At 44.6% G+C, this 19,229-nt stretch overlaps 1 protein-coding gene across 9 annotated transcripts in view; it reads right to left on the bottom strand.

The window, feature by feature from the left end:
* Window positions 1–19,229, bottom strand: part of ATP10A (ATPase phospholipid transporting 10A (putative)) — a 149,772-nt gene that overhangs the window by 6,586 nt on the left and 123,957 nt on the right. For all 9 annotated transcript variants that reach the window (XM_005283195.5, XM_042840825.2, XM_065580828.1 and 6 more), the window contains 6 exons: window positions 18,041–18,144; window positions 17,743–17,869; window positions 12,559–12,743; window positions 9,788–10,109; window positions 4,218–4,294; window positions 1,255–1,380 (listed from right to left, as the gene is read on the bottom strand). In XM_005283195.5, the coding sequence (XP_005283252.2) occupies window positions 1,255–1,380; window positions 4,218–4,294; window positions 9,788–10,109; window positions 12,559–12,743; window positions 17,743–17,869; window positions 18,041–18,144 (941 nt within the window). The remainder of the gene's footprint in view (window positions 1–1,254; window positions 1,381–4,217; window positions 4,295–9,787; window positions 10,110–12,558; window positions 12,744–17,742; window positions 17,870–18,040; window positions 18,145–19,229) is intronic.

Raw genomic sequence — 19,229 nt, 5'->3', positions numbered from 1 at the left:
AAAAATAAAATTGCTCTGAATACACTTCTCTGAAAGTATAATATTCCACTTTCATTGATGAGGTTCAGTATTATCACGGTGATGGGCACAACAGAAATATATGGATAGGAAGGCGCAGATGCTCAGCACATTTCAGGATCAAGCCTAGAACCATGAGCCTGTGTACACCAGCATTTTTCTGTAAGTTTCCTGCCATTGCATTACCACAGGTGCAGCTCCACCAATGGTAGCAGCACTAGGATAGGCCAACTTTTCAAATTTGGCTTGCTTTTTAAGGCTCAGTGAGATCTTTAGAACTTCAGAATTTGGAAGTGTTTACTTTGATTATTTTTTGAATGCATGCAAGTATGACATTCTTGATCAGAACAGGCTTAGAATATTTTTATCGTGCCCATGTTAATGCCAATATAGTTCAACCAATGATTATTTTTATTATTTACCTAGCACACACGGTGTTCCTATCCTGGTCAGCAATTTGAGGAAAAATACAGTCCTATCCCATGCCAATTAAAAGTTACCTTTGGACTGAGACAGGGATCAGCAACCTTTGGCACACGGTCAATGATTCTTCTGTGCTAAAGGAATCCTCAGCTGCATCTTCGAGTATTGTGTGAGTGATACAAAGGGACTCAGGCAGGGCTGAGGAGGTGGGTTTCTAATAACCCCGTATCTAGTAATGGAGTTATTCATGACTGGCACTGGTGTAACTGGGAGGAGATTCAGGCCCATACTTGGATATGTATTGCAGTGTGCTCCTTTCACAGTGTATTTATTTGGCTGAAGGAAGTCAGGGGAAAAAAAAAACACTTCCAATATGCTTGGCTGATAAGTATAGATGGCCCAAATTAGCTCAGATCACTGGGGACAATTTACAGTTTGCACAAGGAATTATAAAACAGGATTAGGAAGAGAAAACACATCCACTACTACTTCTGACCAGCACAGGGTGGACTTGGCGTTAAAGGCTCCTATATCTAGCCAGCTAGATTTTTGCGAAAGGTACTGCTCTATAAAGACACTTTTGTTAAGCAGCACTTCTTATACATGTTACCTAATTTGCACATTCTGCAGCACACTGTCGCTGTCACAGAGTGGGGCCTCTATTCCTGTGAATGGCAGCCAGCTGTCTTTCAACTCTGCAAGCTTCTTTGCAGCTTATTTATAAACCATTTGAAGGCTGACCTCATACGCATTTCACACAAAATAAACCCTGGAAACACGCAGAGCCACAAAACTGTCAAGTCAAACACTTACTGCATTTTTGTAGAAGAAATACAGCACCATATTGGCAAGCCGGGAATAACACCAGTGCCCGTGAACAAGCAAGAGCTTTTCCAAATGCCGAAATCTTGGGACTGCAAAGTCACTCGCCATCACTGCCTTCAATGAAAGAAGAGTTGAAATCATTATTGTAAAGTGTCACCTAAGACACACAGACAGTGCATTTGAGTATCCTGCAAACATCCACAAACGTAAAGCAAGAGTAACTCCATTAAAGTCCAATGGAGTTGGATTAGTTACACCCTGGTGCAAGTGAAAGAGTCTGGCCCATTGTTTCCTCAATGCTTTCACAAATTGTTATAATTTTATAGTGCCCCAAAGCAAACCAGGTGCTTCAGAGAATACACAAAATGACAGTGTCCTTGCTCCTAAAAGATCACAATCTACACTACTACAGATGGTGACATGAGTGACAAACCATAGGAAGGAAGTGGGGTGAGGAAGGACCAAGAGTTATAGTTGTGCGATTGCACAGATGCTCATAGATGATGGCTGTGAGCTTTTCTCTTTTTAAGAAATACAAAGAAGACAGTATTATTTTGTGCAGAAGAAGGGAGTTTTCAGGAGGGATTCAAATGACTGAGATAAATAATAATATGCTACATTACAATTAGTGGAGTTAAAAAGGCAAAACACCCAAATAATTTATTTTAATTAATGATCATGATCTTGACTTACAAAGATTTGCCCAACCCACATTCCCCTGAGATCTCAGTATTCTGAGGAAATTTGTTTTAACTATATTCACGTTCCCTAAATTGTGAGAAATCATTACAGAAGAGGTTCCCCTGAAATTTTAGAACCTGCCAAATCACATCTATGGTATGAATCACCACCATTTCTTTCTATATCATAACTACTTTTGACTGCCTAAATTTCAAGGTAAAGTATGCCCAAGATTTAAGACCTCACCATGAATGGAGCAGGATATCAGTTGCTTTAGATCCCTCCAGGGCATTGAGTTGGCCACAGATTCCACCTACAGTTGTATTGCTTTTTAAATTTACATTTTGTTTATTGTCTTATTCATTCACAAGGATGCCTACATCTGTTTCCTTCGCCCCTACCCGTTTTCTAATTCTATTATGGAATGATGAGGTAAAATTGTTTACTTTTCTTTATTTTGTGTTTCCACCAAATTATTCCAAAACACATTCTAAGAGTTTTTAAAGGTCTATTTTTGATATGGAGGAAGGAATGGAAAGATAGTTTAACCAATTACACTTGCATGTTTATCTTATCCCAAAATATCAGCTTGGACTTGACATTTTCATTCTCCTCCACCCCCCAGGTTTTGCATAGGAAAGCGTGGTTCATGCTCCATGCTGCTCCTTCCATAGCATGTGAAAGAAAAATAAATCAGCCAGTTTGCTGTCTGAGAGATCCAGATGCTTGACTCCTTTGAAGTACCTGCATGTATACAATTTTGACAGCTGCTTATTATACAAAGGCATGCATGATTTCCTACAGAACCCTGCGATCAAAGGCAGGGGATCCATAACCCTTCCCACTATGTGTGAACATTCATTAAAAAATAAACATAAAAAGAGAAATAATCCAGGTGGTTTAATGGAATAACAAGCAAAGTGACAAGCTTTCAGAGCAGAATGCACTGAAATGGCTAGGGACACTGAAAGACCAGATGTCCCAGAATTACAAGATCAACTGAAAAGAGGAATTGGAAGGAGGAAAAAGAAGAGACAGAGAGAATGAGAGACGTGGAGTATTATATCTGGGAACTAAAATGATGTTCATGAGAAATCAGGGGTTTGAGTTCACGCAGAGATGCTAGGAGCCGATTCAAAGTGCAATGGAAAGACTCCCACTGACTTCAGTAGGCCTTGGAATGGGCCCTCATACAACAGCCTGCTCAGGATTCCACGCTTGTTAGGCTCTATTCAACCCAAATGTCCCCCCATGCTTGTAAAGCCTGGGGAAGCTGTGTGAGGCTCCCAGGCTCAGCATCTGCTGAGTTTACTCCTTACTCTCATCCTGATTACAGCAGAAAGCCCTGTTAAAAAAAACCTATTTCAGTCTTAGCCCAAGGTTTCATCTTTTACTACCCAACTGCCCTGCCATATATAGCAATCAGGCGGTCTGGAATGATGGCTAGAGACACAGGCATACTGAGTGAATCCCCAAAAAATCTCAGCAGGGGCAGCTTCTTCCCAGCTGATTGACAGACAAACAGAGAAAAGGTTTTACATGGACTGTATGACAATCAGGGGGCTGAGCTCCCCTCGCCACCCAAACTAGCACTCCCTTAACTCTCGCTGCAGCTACTCACATTCCAAGGGCTGTAGAGCAAAACTCATATCCAACCTGCATGTGCCAGCAGGGAGAGGAGAGCAGGCCTTGTGCACTACTTAGGCATATTGTCTCAATAAGTTGGCTTGGAGCACAAGTGGGATATGCAGCCTTCTGAGGCTTATACTCTTCAGTGCCACCTATCTTAGCTGCTTTAGGTAAATAGATTTGTCCAGCCACACCAGAGGATAATTTTACAGGACCAGTGCAGGAGATCAGAAGAATAAAAGCCAGAGGAGGAAAATGAAAGAGGGGGAAGTCAATTTAATCTTTATTTATTATAGAAATAGGACATAGCTGAGGGATTTTTAAAATTAATAACTGATTTCTTTAAGAAGTAAATGTGCCAAAAGACCTCCTGTAATTTGTGTTTTATGAGGTGAATGTAAAATGTTTAAGCTCACCACAGATTGGATAAGAAACATATGCTTGAACTCAAGCATAAGTGATTTTTTACAAATCCCAACTGGTACACCTCAGGGCAGCTTGCAACGTGCTCGTTTACTTTTGCTGTCTGTCAAGAGGTAACTTGCTCTCACTGACTGGGAGGCAAGATGCAAGCGGACATACGGAAAACATTTGGTCCAACTTTTTCCTGGGGAAACTTTTCAATAAACAACCCACATTACCTGCATGCCCTCTGGACCAGAGATCCCCACACCCACGTCTGCCACCTGGATCATGCTGACATCATTAGCTCCATCACCTAGTAACAATAGGATGCAACATTGTTTGATATTAATAAAGCAGTGATGATTAATGGCAGAAAAACAAAGGAAAAAATAGGTGACTGTAAAGCATCAGTGAGAAAGGATGGTGTAGGGACCAGGTTTGAAACACCTGTACTTCACGGAACTACAGTTTCAAAGCCCTAGAAGGGACCACCAAGCCCTTAACGTCTATCTATCTAGGTTTTTGCTATACCATGCCAAGGAAACATAAACTGAGTACTTCTGTATGAGTGAGTCTCTTTAATGGGACCTGGAATACAGAGATCATGTCTGTGTTGCATGGATACTAAGGCCTGGTCTACACTATGAGTTTAATTCGGATTTAGCAGCGTTAAATCGAATTAACCCTGCACCTGTCCACACAACGAAGCCATTTATTTTGAAATAAACGGCTTTTAAAATCGATTTCTGTACTCCTCCCCGATGAGCGGAGTAGCGCCGAAATCGATATTGCCATTTCGAATTAGGGTTAGTGTGGCCGCAATTCGATGGTATTGACCTCCGAGAGCTATCCCACAGTGCACCATTGTGACCACTCTGGACAGCAATCTGAACTCGGATGCACTGGCCAGGTAGACAGGAAAAGCCCCGCGAACATTTGAATTTCATTTCCTGTTTGCCCAGCACAGGACAGCACAGGTGACCACAAAGAGCTCATCAGCACAGGTAACCATGCAGGTCGATAATCGAAAAAGAGCACCAGCATGGACCGTACGGGAGGTACTGGATCTGATCGCTATATGGGGAGAGGATTCAGTGCTAGCAGAACTTCGTTCGAAAACACGAAATGCCAAAACTTTTGAAAAAATCTCCAAGGGCATGATGGAGAGAGGACATAATAGGGACTCAGATCAGTGCTGCGTGAAAGTCAAGGAGCTCAGACAAGCCTATCAAAAAATAAAGGAGGCAAACGGTCGCTCCGGGTCAGAGCCGCGGACATGCCGCTTCTACGCGGAGCTGCATGCACATCTAGGCGGGGCAGCCACCACTACCCCACCTCTGACCATGGATTCCGAGGCGAGGGTAATCTCATCAGCCACACCTGAGGATTCTGCGGACAGGGAAGAGGAGGAGGAGGAGGAGGAGGAAGACGAGCTTGTGGAGAGCACACAGCACTCCGTTCTCCCCAACAGCCAGGATCTTTTTCTCAGCCTGCCTGAAGTACCCTCCCAAGCCAGTATCCAAGACCAATGACCCCATGGAAGGGACCTCAGGTGAGTTTACCTTTTAAAATATAAAACTTGTTTTAAAAGCAAGTGTTTTTTAATGATTACTTTGCCCTGAGGACTTGGGATGCATTCGTGGCCAGTACAGCTACTGGAAAAGTCTGTTAACGTGTCTGGGGATGGAGCGGAAATCCTCCAGGGACATCTCCATGAAGCTCTCCTGGAGGTACTCCAAAAGCCTTTCCACAAGGTTTCTGGGCAGTGCAGCCTTATTCCGTCCTCCATGGTAGGACACTTGACCATGCCATGCTAATAGCAAGTAATTTGGTATCATTGCATGACAAAGCCTGGCAGTGTATGGTCCCGGTGTTTGCTGGCATTCAAGCAATATCCGTTCTTTATCTCGCTGTGTAATCCTCAGGAGAGTGATATCGCTCATGGTAACCTGGTTGAAATACGGGAATTTAATTAAGAGGACAGAGGTGGCCGTTCATACTGGGCTGTTTGCCTGTGGCTGAAAAGAAATCCTTCCCTGCAGTTAACCAAGCGCGGGGGGTGGGGGGGGCGGAACTGGCCCTGAGCTTTTCGTGTTTGGCTAGCAGGGATCTTCCCTGATACCAGCCACGTGGTGGGGGGAGGGGTAAATTGATCATCCAGAGAATTGGATGTGGGGCGGTTAGTTTGTTTTCTGCTGCTGAAGGTTAACAGGAAAACCGCAGCACTCAATGGGCTTTGCTTGGTATGTGGGAAAGGAGGGCGCAGAAGCCGAAAGACAATGGCTTACAATGGCCGCATGCAAGCCGAATTCTGTTGCCCGGACCTGCATCTGTGATCTCTAGCAGCAAAGCCACAGGTATTCAATATTAAGAGGCAAAATGCGACCTTGCACAGAAATCACATGTGCTATGTAATGTGAATAGTGTTGTTCACCATGAAAGAGTATAAGCATTGTTCTATAAAATGTATCTGTTTAAAAAATTCTCTCCTTTTTTCCCTCCCTCCAGCAGCTGCAAATTTTTCAAGCTTCCCTCCTCCGTCCCGAAGGCTATCTCAGATAAGGCGTCGGAAAAAGAGGACGCGAGACGAGATGTTTGCGGAAATCATGGAATCCACCCGCAGTGAAAGAGCTCATCTGAATGAGTGGAAGGACACAGATTCAAAGTATAGGAAAGATGCCAGTGAACGTGAGGACAGGAGGGACCAACATGAGGAGAGGAGAGACACTCAAGATGAGAGGTGGCAGGAGGAAGATCAGAGGAGGCAGGATGCAACGCTGCGGCTGCTGCATGAGCAAACAGACATGCTCCAGCGTCTGGTGGAGCTTCAGGAACAGCAGCAGGACCACAGACTGGTGCTACAGCCCCCGTATACCCCCCCCCATGTTCCATAGCCTCCTCACCCAGACGTGTAAGAACGCGGGGAGGAGGGGGAGGCTCTGTGCACCCTCCCATTCCACCGCAGTGGACAGCCCAAGCAAAAGGCTGTCATTTTTTTAACCTTTTTTTAGTGGCCTTTTCCTTCCCGCCGATCCTCCTCCCAAACCCCACCCGGGTTCTCTCCCTCTTTTTATAATCAATTAATAAAGAATAAATGATTTTTAAACGATAGTGACTTTATTTCCTTTGAAAGCAAGCTGTGATCGAAGGGGGAGGGTGGGTTCCTTACAGAGAATGAGTCAATAAAGGGGCGGGTTTTCATCAAGGAGAAACAAGCAGAAATTTCACACTGTAGCCTGGCCAGTCATGAAACTGGTTTTCAAAGCTTCTCTGATGCGCAGCGCTTCCTGGTGTGCTCTTCTAATTGCCCTGGTGTCTGGCTGCACGTAATCAGCAGCCAGGCGATTTGCCTCAGCCTCCCACCCCGCCATAAAGGTCTCCTGCTTACTTTCACAGAGATTGTGGAGCACACAGCAAGCAGCAATAACAATGGGGATATTGGTTTGGCTGAGGTCTGAGCGAGTCAGTAACGATCGCCAGCGACCTTTTAAACGTCCAAATGCACATTCTACCACCATTCTGCACTTGCTCAGCCTGTAGTTGAACAGCTCCTGACTCCTGTCCAGGCTGCCTGTGTATGGCTTCATGAGCCATGGCATTAAGGGGTAGGCTGGGTCCCCAAGGATAACTATTGGCATTTCTGGTCCGGGAAGTAAGTCCCTTGCAGCAGCCATTTAAACAGAGTAGTGTTCCTGAAGACGTGAGCATCATGAACCCTTCCAGGCCAGCCCACGTTGATGTTGGTGAAACGTCCCTTGTGATCCACCAGTGCTTGCAGCACCATTGAAAAGTACCCCTTGTGGTTTATGTACTGGGTACCCTGGTGCTCTGGTGCCAAGATAGGGATATGGGTTCCATCTATCACCCCACCACAGTTAGGGAATCCCATTGCAGCAAAGCCATCCACTATGACCTGCACATTTCCCAGAGTCACTACCTTTCGTAGCAGCAGCTCAGTGATTGCTTTGGCTACTTGCATCACAGCAGCCCCCACAGTAGATTTGCCCACTCCAAATTATGGCACCTTAGAGACTAACAAATTTATTAGAGCATAAGCTTTCGTGGACTACAGCCCACTTCTTCGGATGCATCCGAAGAAGTGGGCTGTAGTCCACGAAAGCTTATGCTCTAATAAATTTGTTAGTCTCTAAGGTGCCACAAGTACTCCTGTTCTTCTTTTTGCGGATACAGACTAACACGGCTGCTACTCTGAAACCACTCCAAATTGATTCCCGACTGACCGGTAGCTGTCTGGCGTTGCAAGCTTCCACAGGGCTATCGCCACTCGCTTCTCAACTGTGAGGGTTGCTCTCATCTTGGTATTCTGGCGCTTCAGGGCAGGGGACAGCAAGTCACAAAGTTCCATGAAAGTGCCCTTACGCATGCGAAAGTTTCGCAGCCACTGGGAATCGTCCCACACCTGCAACATTATGCGGTCCCACCAGTCTGTGCTTGTTTCCCGGGCTCAGAATCGGCGTTCCACGGATAGAACCTGCCCCATTAACAACATGATCTCCAAAGCACCGGGGCCCGCGGTTTGAGAGAATTCTGTGTCCATGTCCATATCCTCATCACTCTTGTCGCTGTGCTGCCGTCGCTGCCTCCTCCTCGCCTCGTTTTTCTGGTCCTGGTTCAGCATAAACTGCACGAGAATGCGTGAGGTGTTTACAATGTTCATGACTGCTGTCTTGAGCTGAGCGGGCTCCATACTTGCCGTGGTATGGCATCTGCAGTGTTCACCCAGGAAAAAAGGCACGAAACGGTTGTCTGCCGTTGCTTTCATGGAGGGAGGGGTGAGGCTGTACCCAGAACCACCTGCGACAATGTTTTTTGCCCCATCAGGCACTGGGATCTCAACCCAGAATTCCAATGGGCGGGGGAGACTGCAGGAACTATGGGATAGCTATGGGATAACTACCCACAGTGCAACGCTCCGGAAATCGACGCTAGCCCCGGTACATGGACGCACACCGCCGAATTAATGTGCTTAGTGTGGCCGCATACATTCGACTTTATACAATCTGTTTCCAAAATTCGAATTCTGTAAATTCGGATTAATCCCGTAGTGTAGACATACCCTAAGAAGTCCATGTGCAATAGGGAAACAAACTCCTGAAAACATTCCTGCTGCAAACTAACTGACTGGAAGTATTAAGGGACCCTAAAATTGGGCATGAGGCTGGGCACAATGGGATAAACTCTATGACATTAGACTCAGAATGGGGAAAGGAGGGTTGTGTGAGGAATAAGCAGAGCTTTCTCAATTTAAAATGCAGGAACCTTGTGGGTGCTGCAGGATTCTGAACTGTCTGACTGACAAAGAGTACCACATAATGGAAAATGGTTCTGAAGAACTATGTTAGCTGACATGATGCTGATCACAACTTTACAATCACTGTAGTCCCGGACAACTGGTGTTCAGCACCGTCACCTACTCATGATAAAAAATTGAAGGCCTTGGGTTTAATCATGAGTAGCTGAAATGACGCTGAACACAGATTTGTCCTGATATATACTGCAAAGCAGTGGTCAATGGTGTCAGCTCACTCAATTCTTTACAAAATGTTGCTCTATTCAAGTACCATTGTGGAGTAGACCAGCTCCATTTGGCCAGCTTCTGCAGGAAGTAATCCCAGATGTCACCTTAGAAACTCTATTTTTGTTTGGAATAAATGCTCTTAAGCTCACAGAAGCATTTTCAAACTAAAATTGAAGGTTTTAGGTTTCTAAAGTGTCCAGAAGAAAAGGGAAATCCATAAGGGGTGTATGCATGTAAATACAGGCTCATTTAAATGGAGATACTTGCCTATTGCCAAGGTCATTGCTTTGAGTTTATCTCGGACTAGTTTTACTACCATGCTTTTTTGCAGTGGGGTAGAGCGACAACACAGAACTGAGCGACATCTCCTGGCTAGTGAAAGAAATTTGTCTTCTAGTGTTTTATCCAGTGCATAAGCCAGAGTCTTTCCATCAATCACTAGGCCCAAGCTGGAATGCACTGAAGATGAAGGTGGAGAGAGAGGGCAAAACCCAACTGTTGTGTTTCCAGCAGTCTTGTCGATTGTGTTGTTTGAAAATTTAGACTCTATATATTGCAGACAGTGGTCCAGCAGAGCAGCACTTGTCTCCTGAAATACAATACAAAAATAAATATGTTTAAATGAAAGTTGCTGCTGTGGGACCATGTAATCAACTTACTGTGCTTGTTATAAATTTAGAAATGGGGAACATGAGAGTCTGCACTATTGATTCCACTTCGACAATTTTTATTTCTATTATTCTTTCCTCCTTCTTTACCCCATCTAAAAACATTTAATTTTTGTTGCAGAAGATACTGCCAGCAATGGATAAATAAAGGGCTTAAAAGCAATTCTGTTTACTTTTTAACCTGCAGTGCTGTCTTTTAAACTGATTTCTTTCAGCTTGTCCTCAGAATAGCAGAATTGACATGTGATAGAATAAGAATCCAGTGCTGAGCTAACTATTGTGATGAGCATCACAGAATGCCTATTAATCAAATCATTGATCAGGTATTTGTAAATGCCAATTAAAGGTTATTTAACTTATTTTAAAATCTATATCTCAACCAAACTTAATTAACAGAATGTATTACTAACATATGAACATTTAAGATAAAATACTACCAGTCTTGTAGCAAAATATTTTTCAAGTTATCAGAAGAAGTGAAATCATAGGAAATCAATTTACCAGCTAACTTGCTACACTAAGAATGGACAATAGTTATCTTTTCCTTCCTTTAGAAAGGAGTTGTAGTTGGATAGTGCTAGTCTACCTCCAGTTCTGGATTTGAAAACTGATTTAATCACCACATTCAATTTCTTTGGTGCTATCAACCTGGTTCCTTCTATGTTTGACCATATCAGCAAACCCCTTGCTATTGTGTATTTAAGACAAGCTGAGCAATGCCTGACCGTATCTCAGGTTATCAGGCCATCATGACTATAAGCACTGAAATTCAAACATTTTTCTTACCCTCAAATGAAACGGAAGGAAGGGATAGCTCAGTGGTTTGAGCATTAGCCTGCTAACCCCAGGATTGTGAGTTCAGTCTTTAAGGGGGCCACTTAGGGATCTGAGGCAAAATCAGTATTTGGTCCTGCTAGTGAAGGCAGGGGGCTGGACTCAATGACCTTTCAGGGTCCCTTCCAGCTCTATGAGATAGATATATCTCCATATATTAAAAAAAGAAAAAGTCAATAAAGCAGAGTCTGAATTATCTAGTAATACTGTCCATTGGTTTTAAAATAATTATTCTCAACAGGCAATTCATTGTTTTCTCCTTCAAAAACATATGATAGATTGCTTTTGTATTTTCAGTGGTTGCCAATAATCAATAAGTGAATAAAGTGGAACTCCGCTATAATGCGATCATTGGGGTCCAAAAAATTCAATTGCGGTAAATGCGGGGTCGCGTTATAGCGGGGTTCCACTGTACTTGTGTTCAGTTTGCAGCAGAGTGTGCACCCTGGCTAGCGGGAGGGAGGCAGCGGGGGGAGAGAGAGAAGGGGGGCGGCCAGCAGGGCCAGCTTTAGGCCAATTCGCCCCGGCGGCGGTCATCTTCGGGGGCCCCGCTCCTCTGGCCAGAGCGCCAGCTGGAGCGCGGCAGCCCCGCTCTCCCGGCCGGACCGCGGCAGCCCCGCAGCCCCACGACGCCGGCCGGACCACTGGCTGGACCATGGCAGCCCCACAAAGCCAGCCAGACCGCTGGCCGGAGCGCGGCAGCCCCGCAGCCCCACAATGCCAGCCGGAGCACAGCAGCCCCGCTCTCCCGGCTGGACCACAGCAGCCCCGCAGCCCCGGCTGGACCTGTGGCCGGACCGCGGTAGCACCGCTCTCCCGGCCGGACCGCGGCAGCCCCGCAGCTCTGCGACACCAGCTGGACGCTGGCTGGAGCGTGGCAGCCCCGCAGCCCCGCCCCGCGACCCTGGCCAGACCTCCGGCCGGACCGCGGCAGCCCTGCTCTCCCAGCCGGACCGCTGGCTGCAGCCGCCGGGGCGGGCTGGAGCTGGCCCTGCCAGGGACAGAGGTGAGAACCCCAGAGGCCCTCCGGGGCTGCAGGGAGAGTCACTCCTGCTGCAGCCGCATGGGCATGGATCCCAAATGCCCCACGCCTGCTGCAACCGCCGGGGCCAGACTCGCCCCGTGTTATAACCGAATTTGCAGTATCGCGGGGCGCGTTATAATGGGGTTCCCCTGTACTATGTCCCGGCATGTACCTTACTATAGTATGTCCCAGTGGCTCTCAACCAGGGATCCGGGGCCCCCTGTTGGGAGTGCGAGCAGGTTTCAGGAGGTCCACCAAGAAGGGCCAGCATTAGACTTGCTAGGGCCCAGGGCAGAAAGCTGAAGCCCCACCACATGGGAGTATAAATAATTAATAAATAAATATCCACATACAAATCCTAGCTCCAAAATATAGATTGAACAGGAAGAAGAAAGATAAAAAAGAAGATGAAAGCAATCAACCTTTTAACTGCAGCTGCCAAAATCAAAGCAAAACTAGTTCACATTTGGACTTCAACCTAACATTTAACCATCTGACAAGGATCTGTTTACCAGTGATTCAGCATTCAAGGTGATGATTTCCTCATCATGATCTAGTAGCTTGCATGCATAAGCTATATTAATAGCTGTTTCTTGCTTGTCTCCAGTGAGAATCCAAATTTGCAGCCCAGCTTTACGTAAGTTTGCAATGGTTTCTGGGACACCATCTTGTAAACGGTCTTCAATACCAGTTGCACCTGAACACATGAACAAAGCAAATAAATCAATGTTAACTAAATACTTGGTTACTCAAACTGTTACATCATGAGCTCGTCTTAAAATCTGGTTTTGGAAACACCACTAGTCACCTTCATTGGCAGATAACTCCTCTAATCTAACAAATGTAAATTAAATTCTGACCACCATGATCAATAATGATGACAGTTTTTTTGCAGGCAGCAGAGGGACTGTGAGGAGAGGGGAAGGATGAGGCTGGGGTAAATAACCAATCAGTCAACAGACAACATCATCCAGAGTTCAAATCCTAAAAAGCAGTCTGCTGACATCACCAGTACCAACAGGATTAGAATGTATGGGGAACCTCCATAGTACTCTTGCTGGGTCTCTGCCTGCTCCCATCCAGTGTGATGTCATCTGCAAATTTTATAAGCATACTCTCCACTCCATTATCCAAGTCATTGGATAATGACTGCATTGGCCCCAGGACAGACCCCTGAGGGACTCGCTAGATGTGTCCCCCCAGTTTGATAATGAACCATTGATAACTACTCTTTGAGTATGATCTTTCAACTAGTTTTGCATCCACTTTATAGTAATTTAATCTACACCACGTTTCCCTAGTTGCTTATGAGAATGTCATGTTGGATTGTGCTAAAATCCTTACTAAAATGAAGTATCAGAGTGGTAGCCGTGTTAGTCTGAATCTGTAAAAAGCAACAGAGGGTCCTGTGGCACATTTAAGACTAACAGAAGTATTGGGAGCATAAGCTTTCGTGCGTAAGAACCTCACTTGCATCTGAAGAAGTGAGGTTCTTACCCACGAAATCTTATGCTCCCAATACTTCTGTTAGTCTTAAAGGTGCCACAGGACCCTCTGTTGCTTTTTACTAAAATGAAGGTATATCATGTCTACTCTTTTCCCCCTATCCACTAGGCCAGTAGGTCGGTCAAACAAAGGAAATTAGATTGGTTTCGCATGATTTGTGCTTGACAAATTTCTGCTGGCTATTCCTTATAACCCTATTATCCTCCAGGTGCTTACAAATTGATTGTTTAATAATTTAGTCTAATATCTCTCCAGGAATTGAAGTTAGGTTGAGTAGTCTATAGTTATCTTGGTTCTCTTTGTTCCCCTTTTAAAACATAGGTATTAGGTTTGTCCTTCTCCAGACATCTAGGACCTCACTCATCCTCCATGAATTTGCAAAGATTATTCCTAATGGTTCCAAGATTTCTTCAGCTAGTTCCTTAATTACCCTAGGATGAATTTCATTAGGCCTGCTGTTTTGAATACATCTAACTTATCTAAATATTCTTTAACCTGTTCTTTCCCTATTTTGTGTTCCTTCCCCCTTGTTGTTAATATGAATTGTGATAAGCATATGGTCACAATTTACCATTTTAGTGAAGACTGAAGCAAAATAGGCATTACACATCTTCTTGATATCATCTATTGTTACCTCTCTTTCCCTGCTACGTAGTGCCCCTACACTTTCCTTCATCTTTCTCTTGCTTTTATTGCATTTATAGAGCTTCCTCTTATTGCCTTTTATGTCCCTTGCTAGGTGTATCTCATTTTGTGCTTTAGCATTTTTGATTTTGTCCTTACATGCTTGTGTTATAACTAGTAAATCTGACTGGGCTGCATTGTGACGTGTATAGGCAAATGCCCCTTCTTAGTGTCCCAAGGAATCTTGGCTGCAGTATAGTTTATAACAGACTGGCAACATTCTTTCCACTTTAAAACGCCAACTGAGAGAGACAAGTCTTTTGAATGTTGTAACAAAAGTAGTTTGGAACTAAGTTAAGTGTCACCACTGATACATCATTGTTTCACCAAATTCCAGAAAGACTCTATTGTGAGGCAATACAAGTCTTGACTAGTGGAGGAAATAGAGATGAAAGGTGTGCGAATTAACTGAAACAGCAAGGAAAGCAAAGTAAACTTCTCCCAGCTATTTATGTGTTCAAAGACATAACAATAGTAACACACTACCAGCCACGGGTGTCTGTCCTATAGTCTGGTCACATAGGTTAAAACTCAGAAAATAAGCACTGAGTTCAGCTGTGGCTTAATGCTATAGACCAAAACATGGGTGATAGGAAGGCACAGAACTTGGCCAGGGCCCGAGCCAATGCCTTGGGCCTAGTCCAATGCCTGTTAAAATCAATGAGGGTCTTTCCATTGACTTTTGTGTGCCCTTTTGTGTGGCACCATTTTATATCAATATAATTCTGTTGATGTCATCAGAGTTTAACTGATTTACACCAGTGTAAGCTAGAAGAAAATCAGGCTGATTGTGCCTCAGTTAAGCACAATGTCTCTGGGAGATGAGGGGGAGTTTTAGTTCTGCAGCACTTGTTCATAGGGTCAGGAGTGGCACCAGGGATTTTGGCGCCCTAGGCAGAGGTCCTTCCGTGCTCCCGGTCGTGGTCGGCAATTCTGCAGCGGGGGGGTCCTTCCGCACTCCTGGTCTTCGGGGCACTTCGGTGGCGGGTCCCGGAGCAAGTGAAGGACCTGCCGTAGAATTGCCGCCGAAGACCCAGAGCGCAGAAGGACCCCCTGCCGCCGAATTGCCGCTGAGGGCGGCAAAATGCCGCCCCCCAAATCCTGGTGCCCTAGGCAACCGCCTAGGTCGCCTAAATGGAAGCGCCGGCCCTGCATAGGGTACAGCACATCCGCTGGTTTGCTGGCTGGTGCTGAGGTCCTGTTGCCTCTCTGAGTACTCTGGGGAGACTAGTTCCAACAGAGGTGCTAGCCTGGAGCAGTCCATGCGGTTACAAGGAATGCTACTGCCTATGCACAGCTGCAAGGGGAGAGATGTATCTCTCCCAGCCTCACTGGTGCAATCCTGCAGTGCTTGCCATAGTGCACCAGTATGTGATTAGACTCAAAGTCTCTTCTACCACAGTTTGAGGTTGTCAGAGGAGAACTGGCAGAACAGATTGTTTATTTCTGGCTGGAGTCTATTTGTACTTATCCAGCTGTGGTTAACTATGTTTTTATTTATTATTAAGATGTGTCTGTACACGCAGAGTCAATAGAAGCAGCCCAGTCACATTTGCTTGAAATGATTAAAAACATTAGCGCTGTTCCAGGTATCTTTGCCAGAGAAAGAAACTAATTGTCTGAAGAAATAATAGATATTTATAATTTATTGAGCTTTTGACATTTTAGTTAAGTAAATAAATAGCACTTGAACAGTCCTTTACATTTACAAATGTTAATGACATCACGAGATCCCTAGGAAGTGACTGTTATTATCCCCTTTTTTCGGAGCACGCAGGCCCTGATTGTCCAAACACGAAAGTGCTTAACTTTATGTAGATGGTGTCAGGAATCAGGGCCTGCAGCAGAGCTAATCTCCAGGCAGCCTCATGAGTACAAGCTGGCTTGCAGCAGGCTGCCTGATTGGCCACACCATCTGATTGACTGGAGGGACCAGCGGGCCACTCTTAAGCCAGCAGCAACAGCAGCTCGCTGGTGATCAATGCTCATGCCCACTACTGTGCCTGTTCCAGTGTTAACTTGTTCCTGCTGCTCCTGTCCTGCCCCCAGCCTTGCCTCTGTCCTGCTCCTGCCCTGATCCCCTCCTTGCCTGCTACCCTATTTGCTCTAGTTCCGGACCTCTGTCTTGACCTATGGCTCTGGCTTCTGACTACTGGTTCAGGCTCTGAACCTAGACCTTAGTTCCTGATGCCCAGAGCTTAAATTCATCCAGGGCTGTCCAGAGCAGAGCTCCGATAAATAGTTTCAAACCCATGTGGCAGAAGCCCTGAGCCCTGGCGTCCCCCATGAGGCAGAAGCCCCAAGCCACTGTTGTCCCCGCAGGGCAGAAGCCCCAAGCCCTGGCACCCCCCACGGGGTGGAAGCCCCGAGTCCCAGGGCTCTGGGAAATACTCTGTGAGAATTTAAGCCCTGCTCTAATCACCATTGCCTGATGCCCACTCTGATCACTAGGCTAGACAATCCTAGCTCCAATCGCCTGACACATGGGCCGTCTCAATTAAACCACTTGTGTAAAGCATATGCATAAATCTTTGCAGGATGAGCACCACGGAGAGGTTACAACTTAGACCTTTCAAAGTACTCAGTATGTGACCCTAACTCTGCTCCCATTGAAATCAAGGGAAATTTTACTACTGACTTCAATGGGAGCAGTTAGGCTGATGCACAGTACTTTTTGATAATTCTACCCTAAGTGACTTGCCTGAGGCAACACAACAAGTCAACCAGAGAGTCCAGGATTAAATGAGTTCCTACTTCCCAGACTTGTCAAAGTGTTTGGTGTCCCAGAGGGATGAAAAATCTCAAGTATTTTCAAGATGCACCATCACTGTAACGAAAATCTGCAGACAGATTGGGCCAAATCCTGCTTTTCTTACTCAGGTTAGCCAATTCATTGAAGATAATGGGTCAGGTTCATCCCCAGTTTTACACCATTGTTTTAATTCAGGGGTTCCCAAACTTGGTTCATGGCTTGTTCAGGGTAAGCCCCTGGCGGGCTGCGAGATGCTTTGTTTACCTGAGCGTCCACTGGTATGGCCGCTTGCAGCTCCCAGTGGCCGCGTTCGCTGTTCCGGGCCAATGGGAGCTGCAGGAAGCAGTGCAGAGCGGGCCACTGCTTCCCGCAGCCCCCTTTGGCCAGGAACAGCAAACCACAGACACTGGGAGCTGGGAGCGGCTGTACCAGTGGACGCTCAGGTAAACAAAGCATCTCGCAGCCCGCCAGGGGCTTACCCTGAACAAGCCATGAACCAAGTTTGGGAACCCCTGGTTAAGTTGGTATTACATCAGGGATAAAATTGTTACCTAAGCAAGGCAAACAGGATGTGTCTTATGTTAATTATTATCCCATTCTTTTGCGATGATGCAAGAGACACTCGTGAGAAAGTCCAGTAATAACCAATTTCTGTATGCATAGAAATCATTGAAAAGATAGAGCAGAGTTTTAAAATCGAACTTTGAAAATGTTTAACACATTTTAATTTAATGTCCAGCTCTCATGTAGTTACCGAGTAGATGCAGATTTGTCTCTATACGAAGTGCAGATTGAAACAGCAGCTCTTCACGGTTTTCAATAGAAGATTCTGCTTCTAAATGACTTTTTAACCAACTAGCATATTCTTCTTTGCTTAGAACCTATTTAAAAGGAGAAGGTAAGAGTACATCCAAAAAGATGCATAAGCATTCGTGCATTACTGAGTAAAATGAAAAAAAAAAACCCTAAGAAATGTTCTTGCTAATGGACTGCAACAAAAAGATTTGTCAATACTCTCCTTAAAAGCAAACTAAGAGCTTGCATATACTTACTCTCTTGGCAATACACAAGGTCCGCAGCCCATCTACAGCATACAGATTAAGGTAATTCTGAGTTTTGCTTTGGATTTTTTTTTGATGATTGCCTCTAGGGTCATCTAGTTAAAAATAAAGGAGAAAACTAATGAATGAAAAATAATAGCAATTAAATGGCCTTAGAGAATACAATTGTTTCTTCAGCACTTACTGTACAAAAGTTTAAGAAGCAATACTTTTAAAGAGTGCCTGACGTCTCATGGAAAATTTTGAAAAGCTTTCTATTTAGAATCAATTCTCTTTACATACTATCTATTTTTTAATTCCCTGTTAAAAAGTCACCAAGAACAACTGTATAACAATAAGATCTTTCCTTATTAAGCATTCATCTGCTCCTCAAGTATTTTGTGACATCATGATAATCTCCATAGCCACCAAGTATGTCACGAACAGAGGTATGATTTCAAACTGGCAATAAACAGAAGCAGATGGGCTATGTATCAAAAATCTTATTATAAACCAAATGTTTTTAAATAAATGTGGGTAGAAAAGATATTTAATTTTATTTAGAAATAATACTAAGTTCTCAAAATGATCTTTTCAAGAGTTGGAAAGGGATGATATTTTTATCCTCCAGGATCAAGACAGACTCAAGTACAATGTATGATCACAGCAATAACCAATATTAAGAATTAATTATAATAACAGTGATAAAGTGAACATAGAAGCAGACAAGAGAAAGCATTTTACGTTGAAACAACAGAGTGAGGATACTCGAGAAACCTCGATATCTTGAGGCAGCAAGTTTACTATAAACCAAAATAGTTCCTGAAAGTCTACAAGTTTTCTAGGTTTATAAGACCTATGACTTCAGACGGATAGGCCTATGCAGTGTTCCTCAGGCAATATTGGTGTTACTGGAACTTCTTGCTTTACATGGTTCACAGTTGTGATTGAAAGTGGAGATAAGGGGTTGGGAAGGCACAGTTTGGTGGATATAGTGTTAGCAGTTCTTGGTAAGTTTGCTCTCACCCAGCAAGCATATTAGCAGCGGATCTTGAGAATAGATAACTTTCTAATATCAGATCAAATGACGATAGTGATGATTGATATATTTATCCAGGGTATGGACATGTGATGTCTGTCTTATCTATCTTGGAGTTTTATACTGGCACTCAACACCATAGTATCTGAGCACCTGCCAGAT

Source organism: Chrysemys picta, chromosome 1 (assembly GCF_011386835.1).
Source record: "Chrysemys picta bellii isolate R12L10 chromosome 1, ASM1138683v2, whole genome shotgun sequence".
NCBI classification, from domain to species: Eukaryota; Metazoa; Chordata; order Testudines; family Emydidae; genus Chrysemys; species Chrysemys picta.
This window is presented reverse-complemented; position numbering and strand designations above follow the sequence as displayed.